General features: G+C 33.6%; 1 protein-coding gene across 2 annotated transcripts in view; it reads left to right on the forward strand.

Moving 5' to 3' along the window:
* LRRIQ1 (leucine rich repeats and IQ motif containing 1) overlaps positions 1-16,116 on the forward strand; it is a 211,864-nt gene that overhangs the window by 87,797 nt on the left and 107,951 nt on the right. For both annotated transcript variants that reach the window (XM_088025656.1, XM_088025657.1), the window contains exon 17: positions 5,554-5,673. In XM_088025656.1, the coding sequence (XP_087881782.1) occupies positions 5,554-5,673 (120 nt within the window). The remainder of the gene's footprint in view (positions 1-5,553; positions 5,674-16,116) is intronic.

Below are 16,116 nucleotides of genomic sequence, written 5' to 3' on the forward strand. Positions count from 1 at the left end.
TGGTTTATTTTGAGGCATACATCCTTTGAAGGTAGAACTGATGATACTAGTTCATGGGGATGTGCTGTATGAGAGAGAGTGAGGAGTCATGGATGCCTCCAAGGCATTGACATATGCAACTAGAAGAATAGCCTTAAAATTAAGTTGCTGGCTTTCACTATTAAAACCATAGTTTTCTGGGGTGCCTGGGTGGCTCAGTCGTTAAGCGTCTGCCTTCAGCTCAGGCTGTGATCCCAGGGTCCTGGGATCAAGCCCCACATTGGGCTCCCTGCTTGGCTGGAAGCCTGCTTCTCCCTCTCCCACTCCCCCTGCTTGTGTTCCCTCTCTCACTGTGTCTCCCTCTGGCAAATAAATAAAATCTTAAAAAAAATAGATGAAACCATAGTTTTAAAAATTATCTTTGTTGTGGTTCTAATGAATATTAGAATTAGATTGAGTATTTCAGTTGACTTAATTTGTCTGAACTGTACTCCTAAAGGCAACGCATAGGCAAAGGTGTTACTGATGCCTGAATGGTGGTGGGAGTCTGGGTAGGACAATGGATTCAAGCAAACTCTGAAGAAAAGAAGGAACCTCAGTTACTATCTCAAAACATTATTCTACCACATGAAGAATGAATATATCATGCAGACCAAACTCCCTACTGTTATCAGTTGTTATACTTTTTTCAGCGCTGATGGTATATGAATATTAAACTTTTGCTTCATTCTGTTCAATAGAGAAGTTCACTACTTTGTGAAACAGTCTAGTTCAGTGATTAATATCTCTGCTGAATGTTCTTTTGTTGAGCTTCTGTGTATCTGTAACGAAAGTAAGCATAATTCTGCCTTTCTCTGCGACTTAGAATGAGTCCCTTTTGTTGTACAATATGGTACTTAAAATTATTGAAGTCATCTCAGTTTCATTTCCTTGTCTCCTGAGTACAATCATCTAGTTTCTTAAACCATTCATATTAAAATATGAATTCTAGACTGCCTGAACATCCTGGAGAGCAGAGCATGATATAATCGAAAGAGCCTTTAGAAGGAGCAAAATGGAAATTTTATCGTGGATGTCATAGAGACTGTTCTCTGCTCGCCAAACCTCACATTCTCCTCTTCTTCCAAGCATACCGCCTGACTAGATATCCCACCTTCCCTTGCACTTTAACATGGCCCCTCTTCTGAGTCCCACTCAATACAATATGAATGAAAGATACATGCACCACTTGCACATCTGGCTCATTAAATGTGCCAGAGACATTCCTTCATACTCTTTATCCTTTCTGGTTGGTTGAAATGAAGACAGTTTCTGAGGCATCATTGGAAGCTGTCTGTTCGGGTTATAGAGTCGGTGAAGTCTGGATACCTGAATCACTTTATGTTGAAGTGCTGCCCCCTTGTCTTTGTCAGCCTCTCAGTGTTTGTTAGGTGATTAAGAAATAAGCTATTGTTTTTTGAGATATTATACATTTTTGGATATTTTTGTTATTGTACTTAGCTTGCCCCAACTAATATAAAGGATATAGGATACACCTTGAGACATAGATAGGGTTCATTGTAAATATGTAAGAGAATAGAATTCTCTTATATTTAAAATATAGTGGAATGTACATAATATAAACTAAATAAGTACATAAAATAAGGTCTGTGGAAATTCATGGTACTGTGCCTGAATTGAAAGATAGTAACCAAAAATTTAGTGTTTCCCTTTATTCATTCATTCAATAAATATTTCTTGATATAAAATTATATATAAAGGATAGTAGAAATAAAAGAACCTAGAATTTCATATTACTGGAATAATAGGAAGTTATAAGAAACTGGACTACCATAACAACTGGAAAATATAGGACAAACATGGCTGGAAATGTGTGAACGATTTCAACAGGGAGCAAATATATTGGTTTGTTCTGGATGTGGGAGTTGATAGTAGTTGGAGGAAAAAAAGATGCCAGACTGCCTGGCCAGGGAATTAATTTGAATGTGTGAGAAAGATGAATTAATTGTAGATGGATTACTGGGGAAAAGTTGAAGCCTTGACAGAAACAAATAAGCTAGAAGAAGTATCTGAACATATTATATATTACCATTATTTCTCATAAACTGAATAGAGATGGCTGAAACTTGAATTCTTGACCCTATTGCAGATTCAGGAGGGAAATATCTATATGTGTCACACCAGAAAGACACCACATTTTATATTGCATTCTAGAGATTTGTAGAAGTCCGATCCCTGATGAGTGGAGCTGGATCCATTGTGAACCACAGCAAGCCAATCCTTGTTGAAGGCCTGGATTAAAGAGTTCCCTTTAGACCCTCTTTTCCCTAGGTCTGCACTCACCTTGATATCTTCTATAATCAACTCTTCATAACCAACCCACCTCTCCCTACTCATCACCAGATTATTTGAAATAAATCCCATATATCATTTCTTTTATAGATATTTCAGTATGAATTTCTATAAGACCTATTGTTTTAAGTGTAACACATTACTCACCTAAAAATTGAAAATTATTCTTCAATATCACCAAATATCAATATTCAGATTTCTCTGTTTTATAAATGTTTGTTTACAGATTTTTCTTGATCAAAATATAAATAAGGTCATTACTTTGCCTTCAGTTTAAATGTTAGGTCTTGGGGCACCTGGGTGGCTCAGTCATTAAGTGTCTGCCTTCGGCTCAGGTCATGATCCCAGGGTTCTGGGATTGAGCCCCGGATCCCTGCTCGGCAGAGAGCCTGCTTCTCCTTCTCCCTCTGCCTGCCACTCTTCTTCTTCTCCCTCTGCCTGCCTCTCTTCCTATCTCTGTTAAATAAATAAATAAAAATCTTAAAAAAAATAAAAAATAAATAAATGTGAAGTCTTGTAAATATATAGTAACCCCTCTCTTTTTCCCTCACAATTTATTTATTAAGGAAACTAGGTCTTCTGTCCTACAGTTTTCTACTTTCTGAATTTTGCCAGATGCATCCCCATGGTATCACTTACATATTTCTTGCTCCCTTGTTTTCTGTAAGCTGGCAGTAGGTTCTAAAATTTCATGATTTGGGTTTAGTTTTTTATCAAGAATACTTCATAAGTGGTGGTATATATTACAGTGAGGAGGTACATAATGTCTAGTCGCCTCTCTTTTCAGAATACTAGTGACCATTGATAATCATTGCCTACATCAATTCGTGTATTAACAGTTGTAAAATATTGATACTCTACATATAATTTCTTCATTTATTATCTAAAATATGTCAGTAAAGAGAAACTTAGTTCAACTACTTAGTTACCTTGAGGTACAGTTCATTCTGGAAAGGTAGGTTAAATGCTTGATGCCATTTTACCAATTTTAAGATTAATGAGCTTTCCTAGCATCCTTCAGAGGTCACCATAATGTGTTCTATCATAATGTACACATGAATTTTTAAAATATATGATGTATTTAATTCCATTGCAGTTTCATTCTTATTGATGCTCAAATTGTCACTTGTTTGGCCAAGTTAGCTTCAAGTTAAGCTTTAGTGACACAATTCATTGGTTTTTAAAATTTCCCTTGCTTTTTAATGTGCCATGATGTTTCAGGTTCATTTTGTATACATTTTGCCCCAGGCCTAAACTCAGGTCATTGCTCTGAAGATCTTTGATTCCTTTAGTGGGAATATTTAGAGACCAGTCTGGGTTTTAGGAATGCATTAGGATTTTAGAAGTGTTGTTGCTATTGGTATGGTCATTGTTTTTAAAATTTTTTCACTGTAGTGACGAGTTTACAAATACATATTTTTAAGAAAAAAATCTACCCTTGGGTTCATACTGATATTTTAAAATTAAATTTAGGACTATAGGATTTTTACTTATTTGATTTTATATTTACATCTCTTTTCTTCTATGGAAAGTTCTGGTTCCAATGAATGACATTAAGATAATTGTTCTTTTTTTTTTCTCCTTTTCACTTCCCCTTCTGTGTGTATGTGTGTGTCTCTGTGTGTCTGTGCCTGTGTTTACATGCACATACATAGTGAAAATAAACAAGGACTATACAAATGAGAAAATAAAACAAACAAACTAAGCTATTTATTCAGAGAGTGCTATAGCGAGGGAGTCAGCCACTATCACTTGCCTTTGGCATAAGCTCAAAGGCAGGGAGGAGAGTAGGAAATCTTTAGAGTGGTAAAAGAGAGAGAGGAAGGGAGAGAGGTCTCCAGATATAGTCTAATTGGAGGTTTTTGGTATTAGTTGGGAAGCATATTTGCCTATCTCTGGTTGGTCCTGAGTTAGAAGTAGGGACAAAAATAAGGAGGCTGACAGTCATTGATTGACCAAGTCTTGACCATTCTTGGCTAATTGTTGCCGAGGTTGTGGTTTAGCTTTCTAGGTTGGTTGCTGCAGAGGTTGTGAGTGACTTCTGTTGTTATATATGATCTGGCTATTGTCTTATATATTCCACTTTTCAATATATATTTTTCTGTAATAACAATACCAATATTATTACTAACGATATGAATATGAAAACATATTGAAGGTATCTTTTGTAATGAAATTTGTCTTTTGAGTATATTTCACTAGGAAGATAGTCAAATAAATCTATTTTAAAGTCACTTCAGATAAATTCTGTGTGTGTATGCTTATGGCATGAAACATATTTTTCTACTTCAAGAATTCCTTTTATTTCATATTTGTTTATTTTATGATTATCTTAAGCATGTGCACAGTTCCAAAGTCAAATCTAAGAAAGGTATATTCAGAGAAGTCTGGCTTCTATAGCTGAATCTTCCATTTTCTGCCTCTATCCTTAATAATTTTTAAAATTAATTTTACAAGTTACACTTTTACTTTTTAAATATTAGCAAACATATACATATATATTTAAATATATATTTATATAATTTATGTTTATTATATTATATACAGTCTTTCATAGATAAATGGTAGCATGTAATACACACTTATTTCTATCTTGTTTTTTTTTTTTGCACTTAATGTATCCTGGAGCTCACTCCCTAGTACTTATTCTTTAAAAGCTATGTGTTCTTGGAGTTATAGTTAGAAAAGGTTTCTCTACTCCAACATTATTGAGAAATCTGAATGGGTTTAATTCTATTATTATGTGCTTAGTTTATTTAAAAATGAAATTAGTTAATAGTTATGGGCCAGGATAGTACCTCTCCAATATGGCCATTTGTATATGTTGAAATTTGCCTAAATGTGCGTTAGTTTATTTTATACATAATTATTTGAAAATCAGAAAAATTGGTTTTCCCTTGTATCTATTTCTTCTTAGTTTAGAATGGGTCCTGGTGGAATTGCCAGATAATTGATTGGTTGACCTACATGTGCAGCTGAGGGAGTTTTAGAGATTCTTTTCTGCTTACTAAGAGGAAAGTCTCCTGAGATTCAGAACTTTAGACACATGCAGTTGTTTAATTTATCTTACAGTTTTAAGTGTCACATAAAGTTCAAAAAACAAATTATTGAGCCATTAAACTAAGGTCTTAGATGTTTTATCTTCCTAATGGGATAACACAGAGAATCTGGTTTGTAGTTTGATCTATAACCTTGTATAACATGCTTTAAATTTTTGTTTAGGCAGTTTGGAAGGGCTTTCTTTTGCGAAAGAAACTGACAACAGCTTTAGAGGCTATTAAGAATGAAGAATCTGAAGAAGAATATGAAGAAATAAACTTAGAGGATTTTACATTTGATGAAGTAAGTACCAACTACAAAATATAAATATTGGTTTTAAAATTTTTTTTACCATACTACTTTGGAACTAAATCAGTTTCTAAGATTTTTATCCTCTTAACACTATGTTACAGATTTTTTTTTAAACAACACTTGAAAAAGTATGCTTCTAATTTCTTAATATCTTTTTTATGTACTCTACAGCATGTACAGTATGTAAACATGGTCATAGAATATTTATAAGAGTTTCTGTGTGCTCTTTGACCAGATTTACACAATGTTTTGTTGATCAGTTATCCTTCATTAAATATAACTCTGAGCTTATTTATGCCCTGCTTAACAACATTTTGTAGTTCTTTGTTACCTAGGAAAATGCAAACATCCTCTTTAAATTGTTATTTAAGTATTCCATAGTAAGGTAGCGCACTATCCAGACATCTATGCCACTTCTTTCCTGTGGCTTCCATATGCTCCAACCAAATTTGAGCACCATTTTATTGTATAAAGCACTTGCCTTTCACATTCTGGTTTTACTCCCTGTGCTTCCTCTTCTCTAGACCATTACATCCACATAAACACCACTCAGATGAAGATATAGAACTTATGAACACCCCCAGATTTCCTCATGCCTCTCTAGTATTCACACCTCCATCATCATAGATTAGTTTTCCCTATTTTTGAACTTCCTGTAAGTGGAATCATATAGTATGTACTCTTCTTTCATGTAATAATATGTCTGTGAGATTTATCTATGTTGTTGAGTATAGTTTAAATATACCACTCTTTTGCAAATACCACTTTTTATCTATTATTTGAATATACCACTTTTTAAAAGTCTATACTACTATTGGAAGATATTTGTTGTCGAGTTATTTCTGGTATTGCCTATTATTACCAAATGCTATGAACGTTCTTGTGCATGTCTTTTGATGTGCATAGTCATACTTCTTTTAGGAATAGAATTTCTGAGCCTTAACATTTACCTATTTTTGGTAGATAGTACCTAAAGATATTCCAAAGTGATTATATCAGTTTATAGTCCTATCAGCAGAATATGCAAGTTTCAGAGGAACTCTATCTTCATTAACACTTTGTATTTTCATGTCTTTTTCTTCCATTCCAGTAAGTTTGTGGTGGTATCTTATTGTTTTAATTTGCATTTCTGTCATAATTAATAATGTTAAATACCTTTTATTTTTTTAAAGATTTTATTTATTTATTTATTTGAGAGAGAGAAAATGAGAGAGAGAGAGCACGAGAGGGGGGAGGGTCAGAGGGAGAAGCAGACTCCCCGCTGAGCACGGAGCCCGATGTGGGACTCGATCCCGGGACTCCAGGATCATGACCTGAGCTGAAGGCAGTTGCTTAACCAACTGAGCCACCCAGGCGCCCATGTTGAATACCTTGTAGTATGCTTACTGACCATTTAGTCACTTTGTGACATGATCAAGTGTTTGCATATTTTTCCAATGGGTTGTACATCTTTTTTTCTTATTGATTTGTAGAACTTCTTTAATATTCTGAAAACTACTTGGTTTTCCCTTGCAAATATCCTGTCTAATCTCTGGGGCTTACCTTTTCAATGTTTTTATGGTTAATTTTAATGAACAGAACGTTTCTAATTTCAAATTAAAAACAAAAATTTTAACTGTTGTGGCATATAAGAAATCTTTGCTTACTCTTAGATCATTAGGATATTCTAGAAACCTTATTAACTTTCAGCATTTAAGTCTGGATGCATCAAGAATTAATTTTTGTGTATAGTGTGAGGAAGGGGTCATGTTCCTTTGGGTCAAGTGAATATATATCAACTTTGAAGAACTGCTATTTGTAGACTATTACCTTTTTAAATCCATGAACATAGACTGTCCTACCACTTATGTAAGCCATTTAAAATTTCTGTCCACAATGCTCTGTAGTTCTCTTCATAGTGGTCTTGTACATTTTTGGTTAGATTTATTTCTAGATATTTTATGTTTTCTGATATTGTATTTATGTTTGTATGTTGACTTTATATTCAGCCACTTTGTTGAAATCACTTATTAATTTTAGTAGTTTATCTCTCAGGTCTTTTGTATTCTGTATATACAATCATGTCATCTGAGAATAATTACAATTTTATTTCTTTTTTTTCCAGTTCTTACGCCTTTTATTTATTTTTCTTGCCTTCCTATTTCCAGTAAAGTGTTGAGGAGTGGTGATATTAGCAGACATCATTTCCTAGCTTCTGGTCTCTGAGAGAAAGCTTTCAATATTCCACCACTAAATGAGGTGTTTAACGTAGGTTTCTTTTAGAAACTCTATATTTGATTAAGGAAGTTACCTTCCTTAACATATTTTTACCATTCCAAGAGATGATTAATATGATGATGATGATGATTTTATATATGAGTTGGAGTTTATCAAATACTTTTTATGCATATAACATTGATTTTCAAACATTAAATCTCATATTCAAATAAACCAACTTCGCTATAATGTATTATCTTTTTTACATATCTCTGAATTTGATTTATTAATATTTTGGGATTAGCATTTATATTCAAGAAGAAGTTGGGTCTGTAAATTTTCTTTTTTATAAAACTCCTAATCTAGATTTTGGTGTCAAGGTTATGTTGGCCTTATACATTTGATTGGGAAGTGTTTCCCTTGTTTCTGTTTTCTGGAAGAGTTTGATGTAAGATTGATTTTATTTGTTTCCTAGAAGTGTGTCTCAGCATATAATCTATTTGGAGAAATATTCCATGTGCAGTTGAAAGGAATGTTAAATATATTGTTACTAAAATCTCAGTTACTTCAGGTTTATTAATTGTTGTTTTAAATTAGTGATTTTGGGGGGAGGAATTCTATCAGTTATTGACAGAAAAAATACTAGAGTCTCTTAGCTTTTAGTTCTGTCAAATTTTGCCTCATAAGTACTTTGAAGCTACATTCTTAGGGCATACATATTTTGTATAATTAAAACATTGTATCGTTGACCCTTTCATCATAATAAAATTCCCTTCTTTAATAAAAAGAGTTTCCCTCTTTACCTAAATGCCTTAGTGGCTACTTCCTCCCGTATTCTCATACCTACAGCTTTCTTTTGGCTAATAATTTTATAGTAGTATATATTTTTCTAAACATTGCCATTCAGCATTTCTCTGTTTTATATTTAAAGTGTGACTCTAATAAGAGTATATAATTGGGTTTTGCTTATTTTTGTATTCTACCCTGACATTTTTCATTAACATATTCAGACAATTTTAATTTATTTTAATAAGAGTATAATTAGGTTTATAAATACCATCTTTGTATTTGTTTTTTGTTTGGCCTATGTGTTCTATATTCCCTTTTAGTTTTTTATTGCCTTTTCTTGCATGAATCAAGTTTTTTGTTTGTTTGTTTTTCCTTTTTTCTCCCTTCATTACCTTGTTAGTTTGTGATTGTTTTTCCATGTACTTCATTTCTCCCTACATTAACATGCTTCCATCTGGATTCATTTTCCTTTCCCTGACAGATTTTCTTTAGTAATTATTTAACTTCAGGTGAATCTTTTTTATTGCTTGAACATTTCTCTTACTTTAAGTTTTGAAGGATATCTTCTCTAGGTATAGAATTCTAGGTAAAGTTTTGGTGTTTAAAGATGCTATTTCGTTAGCTTCTGACTTTCAGGGACTCTGTTGAAAAGTCACTAATAAGTCTTATTTTTTCTTCTCTAAAAATATTATCATCCCACCCCCATTCCCCAGCCTACTTTTAAGGTTCATTTTCTGTGTTTGTTTTTCAGCAAAGGTGTGATTTTATTTGTATTTACTCTGCTATAGTAAGGAGGCCATATGGCTTCTTGAATCTGTGGTTTATGTCTTTCATCAGTTTTGGAAATTTCTTAGCCAGTTATTTCAAACATTTAATCTTTTTTATTATTTCTCTTCTTTGAGGTAAAGTGGTTCTAAAAATGTATGTTAGAATTTCTCACCATTTCACATGTATCTCTTAGACTCTCTTTTGAATTGTTCTCTTTTTTTTTTTTGCTTCTATGTTTTAATATGGATTTTTCCTACTGACCTAGCTTGTAGTTTACTAATCATCTCTCTTGAGTTACCTAATCATGTTTAGCCTATATTTTGAATTCTTAATTTTAGTGATTCTATTTTTTAGTTCTAGAATTTTTACTTGATTATTTATTGTAAATCCCAGTTATGTTGAAATTTTCTATCACTTCCTATATCTTCTTGAACATACCAAGTTATGATATTTTCAAAGCTTTCTCAGTTAATTGCAACACCTGGATCACTTGTAGGTTTATTTCTATTGACTGTATATCTCTTGCATTTTGAGTCAGTTAATTCTCTTTTTTAGCATTTAATGTTTGATTAAGTATCAGACATATTTGGAAAAAAGTGTAAAGACCCTGTAAGATGTTTTCTTTCTCTAAAGAGGATTGAATTTTAATCCTGCAGACAGGTAGCATATGGGCAGAGATTCTTTTGAGGCTTATTTTCAAGCTTTATTAGGGCTGCTGTTTTTCTTTCTTTATTAGGGCTTACAGGTTGAGCTAATATGGTTTCTCAACTAAAAGTGGCATGTTTACCAGATTACCCTCACCTTGTTTGTCCCTCAGTTCTAATCCCTTTCTCCAAAGCATCAAGTGACTGATGAAGTTTCTTCTTAGCTTGATAGCACTCCAGATGTTCCTATTGTCCTTTGATTCTAGGTATCTCTCCTACACATATTCTACATGGAACTGGAAAACACCTGGAAGAAAATTTAATACATGATTTTGAGTTCACATTTTAAAACGTCAGAGGATAGAGGTACTCAAACTAAATCCTGATCCATTGGTCATCCAACAGGTGTCACATTACAAGAGTTTATCACACTAACACTTCTCTACCTGCAACTCTGCCCCTGTTGGGATAAGCCCCTCTGGCACTTGTGGGGTAGAAAAGTAAAACATGTAATACATCAATTTCTACTCTACAATTCAGATATAGAAGCAACAACAATACACTGAATTAGCTTAAAAAATCCTACTCACAAGACAACTTTACCTCTTTCTTCCACTGTGAACCATGTCCAAACCCAATCAGTTGAATTAGTGTGGCTCATACCATGGGAGTCCTGGGTAGCATAGTGCCTTCCAACACAGGGGAAAACACTATCTCTATCTTCCCAGGGCGTTAGCTATATAAAGATCCTTGAAAAGATAGTCTGGAAAGAAAGCTGTCACAAGACATGCAGAAATGGAGACCCATGGAGAATTGTCTCCTGGCATTAAGCACCTATTATATATTACTCATAATGAACCTCAGAAAACAGTGATGAATAAGACATTTTCTTGGGCTTTGAGTTCACAGTGCAAGGTGAATAACCTTTTTAAAATAATTATTTTAGCAGAAGTTTTAATAAATTTAGGTCTCAATCTCCTTTAGGGGAGATTTTTGCCACCTTGCCATAAAATATCTGTAATAACAAATAAATATCCAAATAATAAATATGTTAAGTCTAATGTGGCATAGTGATCTACAGTTGCACTTTTATTTTGCACCTTTTAAATTATAAAGTAATTTTAGTTGATACTTTTATTGACTTCATTTAACAAGGTTTATTTTTCTGTTATTTAATACTGTGTAGAAGCCAATATATAAAAAACCAATAAAGATATCTTTCAATTTAAACATTACAAGTCCTCTTATGATTCCCTAAACCTAGAGAAGATGAGAAAGTTAATATAACATAAATATAGAAAACCACAACAGTCAAATTTGGATTTGTTTTTTGTCTCAGACCAAAATAAAATTCAATAAGTTTTCAGGAATAATTTTTGAGAAGGAGACAAATATATCAAGCTGGGCAACTTTCAGTTCTGGAGTTCATGTTTGATCCCTGTCTCAAATTAACTTTACAGAATATTACATATTACAGTACATTATGGGAAAATAAACAAATGCAATCTAAATTATAGGCAAAGAAAAAGACTAAAGTGACATTTTGTTTGATGAAAAGAGGTATGATGGCATATAGCAGCAATCTCCAACAATATGATCCACCATGCTTTTGCATTGAGCGTGGAGGCTCAAATTTATTTATTTTTTTAAAAAGATTTTATTATTTACTTGAGAGAGAGAGCACAAGCCAGGGGAGGGGGGCAGAGGGAGAGGAAGGGTTAATGTCTAGACTCCCCGCTGAGCACAGAGCCCCACGTGGGGCTCCACCCCAGGGCTCTGAGATCTTGACCTAAGCTGAAGTCAGGTGCTTAACCGTCTGAGCTACCCAGGCACCCCAGAGGAGAGGGTTTAGAAAGTGAGATTTGAGATTCATAATTGGCCAAGTTTTCAAACTGTAAGGATTCTAAGATGCTCCAAAAATTATCAGGAAGTATTAGAAAGAATTATTCTGGGGATAGTAAGAGGCAAGTTGGGCAGAAGAGGAGGAAAGTGTTGGGACAGGGGAGGGGATAGCGAAGGGAGGAGGAAAGACATCAAGTCATGGCTTTTGGCATTTCTAGGACTTGTTCAGTTTTCACTGACTTGTGACTTAGGGCAAGTCTGATCCTAATTTCATGCATCAAATGATAGGATTACGGTAGATGGCCTGAAAAATTTTGTATATCCACACACAAATAAACATGAATGTTATTTGTAGCTCTTCTTCCTGATAGCTTTATATTCTAGATTCTCAAAGTTGAATTGTAGAATAATGATTTCTTCTCTGGTCAAAAGCCAAATACATGTATATCTGATCAAACATTCGATTGTGAACACAAAGTTACAGATCTAAGTTCAAGTTCATTTTTAATATGTAAGTAAATTTGCTAGTAGTCTTCTAATAATCAGAAAGCTTTCCAGATCCTCAGTTGTAAGTTAAAGAATATCTGAACAGAAGGTTTTCTTAAGCAATAACTGAAATTTGTATAAATGCCCAGTGGTAAGCATGATATATTAATATACATTTTTAAAACAGTAGTATATATTCTTGGCCAATTCCTCTTGACATTTTGAGATGTTTTTTCAACATTCGAAGTACTGCCAAATATACTAGATATTAATAAGCTTGAACTCACATAAATCAGTAGTCTTTGTAACAGTTTTTGGTTGTGATTATATAATTACTAAAAGTATCTTTAGCATTTTATACTAAGCCTTCTCTTTATGCTTCTAGAAATTTCTGAGATAGTGGTTAAAGAATTGTTCTGGAATCTTATAAAAGTTTGTGACCTTGCACTAAAAACCAAGAAAAACTATTTTCAAAGTTTTCTCTACTTTTAGATAATTTAAAGACTGAATTTTTCTCCAGACTTTATATAGCTTAAGAAAGAGACTTCATCAACATCTATGTGATATTGCAAAGAAATCACTGTGAATCTTTGTCCTGCTGTAGAAAGAAAACAGCTGGAGTCCCGGAGAATATAAAATAGGAGATGGTTGGCAGGTGCTTAAAAGAAAAGAAGTTTGTGTGTGTGTGTGTGTGTGTGTGTGTGTGTGTGTGTGTGTGTGTACACAACTGTATAAATAAGGCTCCTTGCCTGGCGATACTGGTCCTTTCCACACTTAGTCCTCAAGTGGCACATGACCTTTAATAAATAAATAAATAAATAAATACATGAATTTTTCTTCCAATTTTTTATTTTAGTAAGATACACATAAAATTTACTATCTTAATTTTTAAGTGTACATTCAATGGTATTAAATAATTCATAAAGTTGTTTTACCATCACCATCATTTAATCCATATCCAGAACTCTCTTCATCCTGTAAAACTGAAACTATATAGCTATTAAACAATAACTCCTCAATCCCCCTTAATATTCTAAAGTTGTAACACTGCAGTTTGAATTTATACCCTCTTAACTTCAATAACATCCCAAAACTTGCTCCTTTACAGTTCCATTGCCACTCCTTTCAGTTGTTGATATCACAAAAATTACTTCTTTATAGACATAAACCAATAATTCCTTTAAATGCACTAGAGTCTTAAATTATGTAGGAAACTAAATGTGGAGTTATAAACCAAAGTTACAATAATACTAGCTTTTAAACTAATAATTGTTTTTTTTATGTATTAGTCTCCTTAAATCATATAGAAAACAAAAAGTAGGGTTACAAACTGTTGTTACAAAAATATTGGCTTTTATAATTTCTCATGTATTTATCTTTACTGAGATCTTTGTTTTTTTCATATGACTTCCAGTTACTGCTTGTCTCTTCACTTCAACCTGCAGGACTCTGTTTAGCATTTATTTCAGGGCAGATCTAAAGGTAATAAACTCTCTCAGCATGTGTTTATCTGGGACTATCTTAATTCTCTCTTGACTTTGAAGGACAGTTTTGACAATACAGGAATTTTGGTTGACAGTTTTTTTTTTTTTTAACTTTTAGCACTTTGAATATATCAGCTCACTGCCTTCAGGACTTCAAAGTTTCTGAAAAGAAATCTGCTAGCTGTCTTATTGGGGATTCCTTATATGTGACAAGTTACTTCTCATTGGCTTCTTGCAAGATTCTCTCTGTCTTTGGCTTCTGAAAGTTTCATTATGTGTCTCGGTGTCGGTCTCTGAGTTCATTGTATTTCAAGTTCTTTGAGATTTTTGGATGTTTATATTCAGGTCTGTCATTGAATTTGGGAAAATTTTGGCCATTATTTCTTCAAATATGCACTCTGCTTCTTTCTTTCTCTATTCCTTCTATGACTTCCATGATACACATGTTGGTCTGCTCGATGGTATCTCACAGGTCCCTTAGGTTCTATTCATTTTTCTTCAATCTTTTTTTTTCTATTCCTCAAACTTGATAATGTCCATTGTCCTATCTTCAAGTTCACTGATTCTTTTATTTGCCTACTCAGAGAAATATGTCTCTAGTGAATCCCACTAAGGAATATTTCTTTTCAGCCACTGTACTTTTCAGCTCCAAAATTTCTTCTTGATTTCTCTTTAGATTTTCTCTCTCTTAATTGATATTTCCATTTTGTTTATACATCATTTTTTCTCCTTTTATTTCTTTGAATATCTTCAAAACAATTATTTAAAAATCTTTGCCTAGTAAATCTGCTATGAGGTCTTTTTTTAGGGATAGTTTTGCTTGATTTATTTATTTTTCCTTTGAATGGGCCATAAATTTTTCTGTTTCTTTGAATGGTTTGTGACTTTTTTAAATTTACAATTGGACATTGATATAATAATTATGGTAATTCTAGAAATTAGATTCTCTTCCCCAGGGTTTGCTGGGGTTTTGTTTTTGCTTTTATTATGTTTGTTTTTGTATTATTGTAGGCTGTCTTTGTGCTGAAGATCAGCCTGAGTTATAAACTTAAGGTCTTCTCAGGTCTTTTCTGAGCTGTGTCTTTCCCTAGATATGTATGTTGACTTTCTAATTTACCACATATATGCAGTGCTTTTGAATATTCTAGATTTTTTTAAAAAATGAGCATCCTAGTCTTTGATATCTGGCTCCCAAAAGATGAAAAAGAGAAAAATGAAGGGGTGGGGAAGGACACCAGCCCATTAAATCCCCTGGAGATCACTTAGCTGGTAGGGCAGGGGCTTGCAAAAAGATGGGAAGTACAAGGACACCCACCTCTTTGCACCTCTGTGATCAGAAGTAATCAGTGATCATGCACAGATCACCATGTTTGGAGGACAGGGTCCTTATTGTCCACTCTGGCTCTACAAGCTATATGCAAGCTACTCCTGGAACACATGAATAGCTGCCTAACTCAGGGCCTGGGTTAGAGCTGGCAGCTGTGTTAAAAAGCTGAAATTGACTAAAATTAACCACTATTTACCATCTGAGTTTTCCCCTGGAAGTTATAAGCCTTCAATAGACTCCAGCTGGATTCTGCAAGTGCAATCATTTTCTAAGTTGGTCCCGTTTCTTCCTCCTCCACCATCTTCCCAGAATCCTCTGGCACATTGCCTTTTATCATATTGTCTCCACATCTTCACATTCTCTCTTCACTTTAGTAGTTTTCACCAACGTAACAATACGAATTTGATGATAGCTGCTCTGCCATGGGCCTTAATCTTTCCTGGGATAGAACTGGATTTTTCTCTATTTGCCATACAAAAGAAAGAATTAAAAAATCTGAACCTTGAATCCTGTTTGCATAAAATAGCCCTTTTTAAACCAGATAGGTGTTCTTAAAACATATATAACATATATATAGCTGTGATATGTATGTTAATAATGTCTGCCTGGAAAAAATGGGACAATGTACCTGTCAACTGAGTAGAGGTGCCCTATTTACATATGTATTCAAATAACATGAATTTAAATAGGTATTCTAAGACTAAGAGCTCTAAGTAGAAGTCTATCATTGCACTGCTAGCCTATGGTCAGGATGTCTTAGTCTTTCCTTCCCAATGGTCTTTCAAGATATAGTCAAGAAACACTGAAATTGTATAAATGAAAAATTCCATTTAGTTCTTCTCAGAATATAATCATTCTAGTTTTTAAATCATAAATGTTTGATTATGGGAGCACCTGG

This window comes from Eumetopias jubatus, unplaced genomic scaffold (genome assembly GCF_037043125.1).
Source record: "Eumetopias jubatus isolate StellerSeaLion01/CBP00866 unplaced genomic scaffold, mEumJub1_p1.0 scaffold_8, whole genome shotgun sequence".
Taxonomy (NCBI): Eukaryota; Metazoa; Chordata; class Mammalia; order Carnivora; family Otariidae; genus Eumetopias; species Eumetopias jubatus.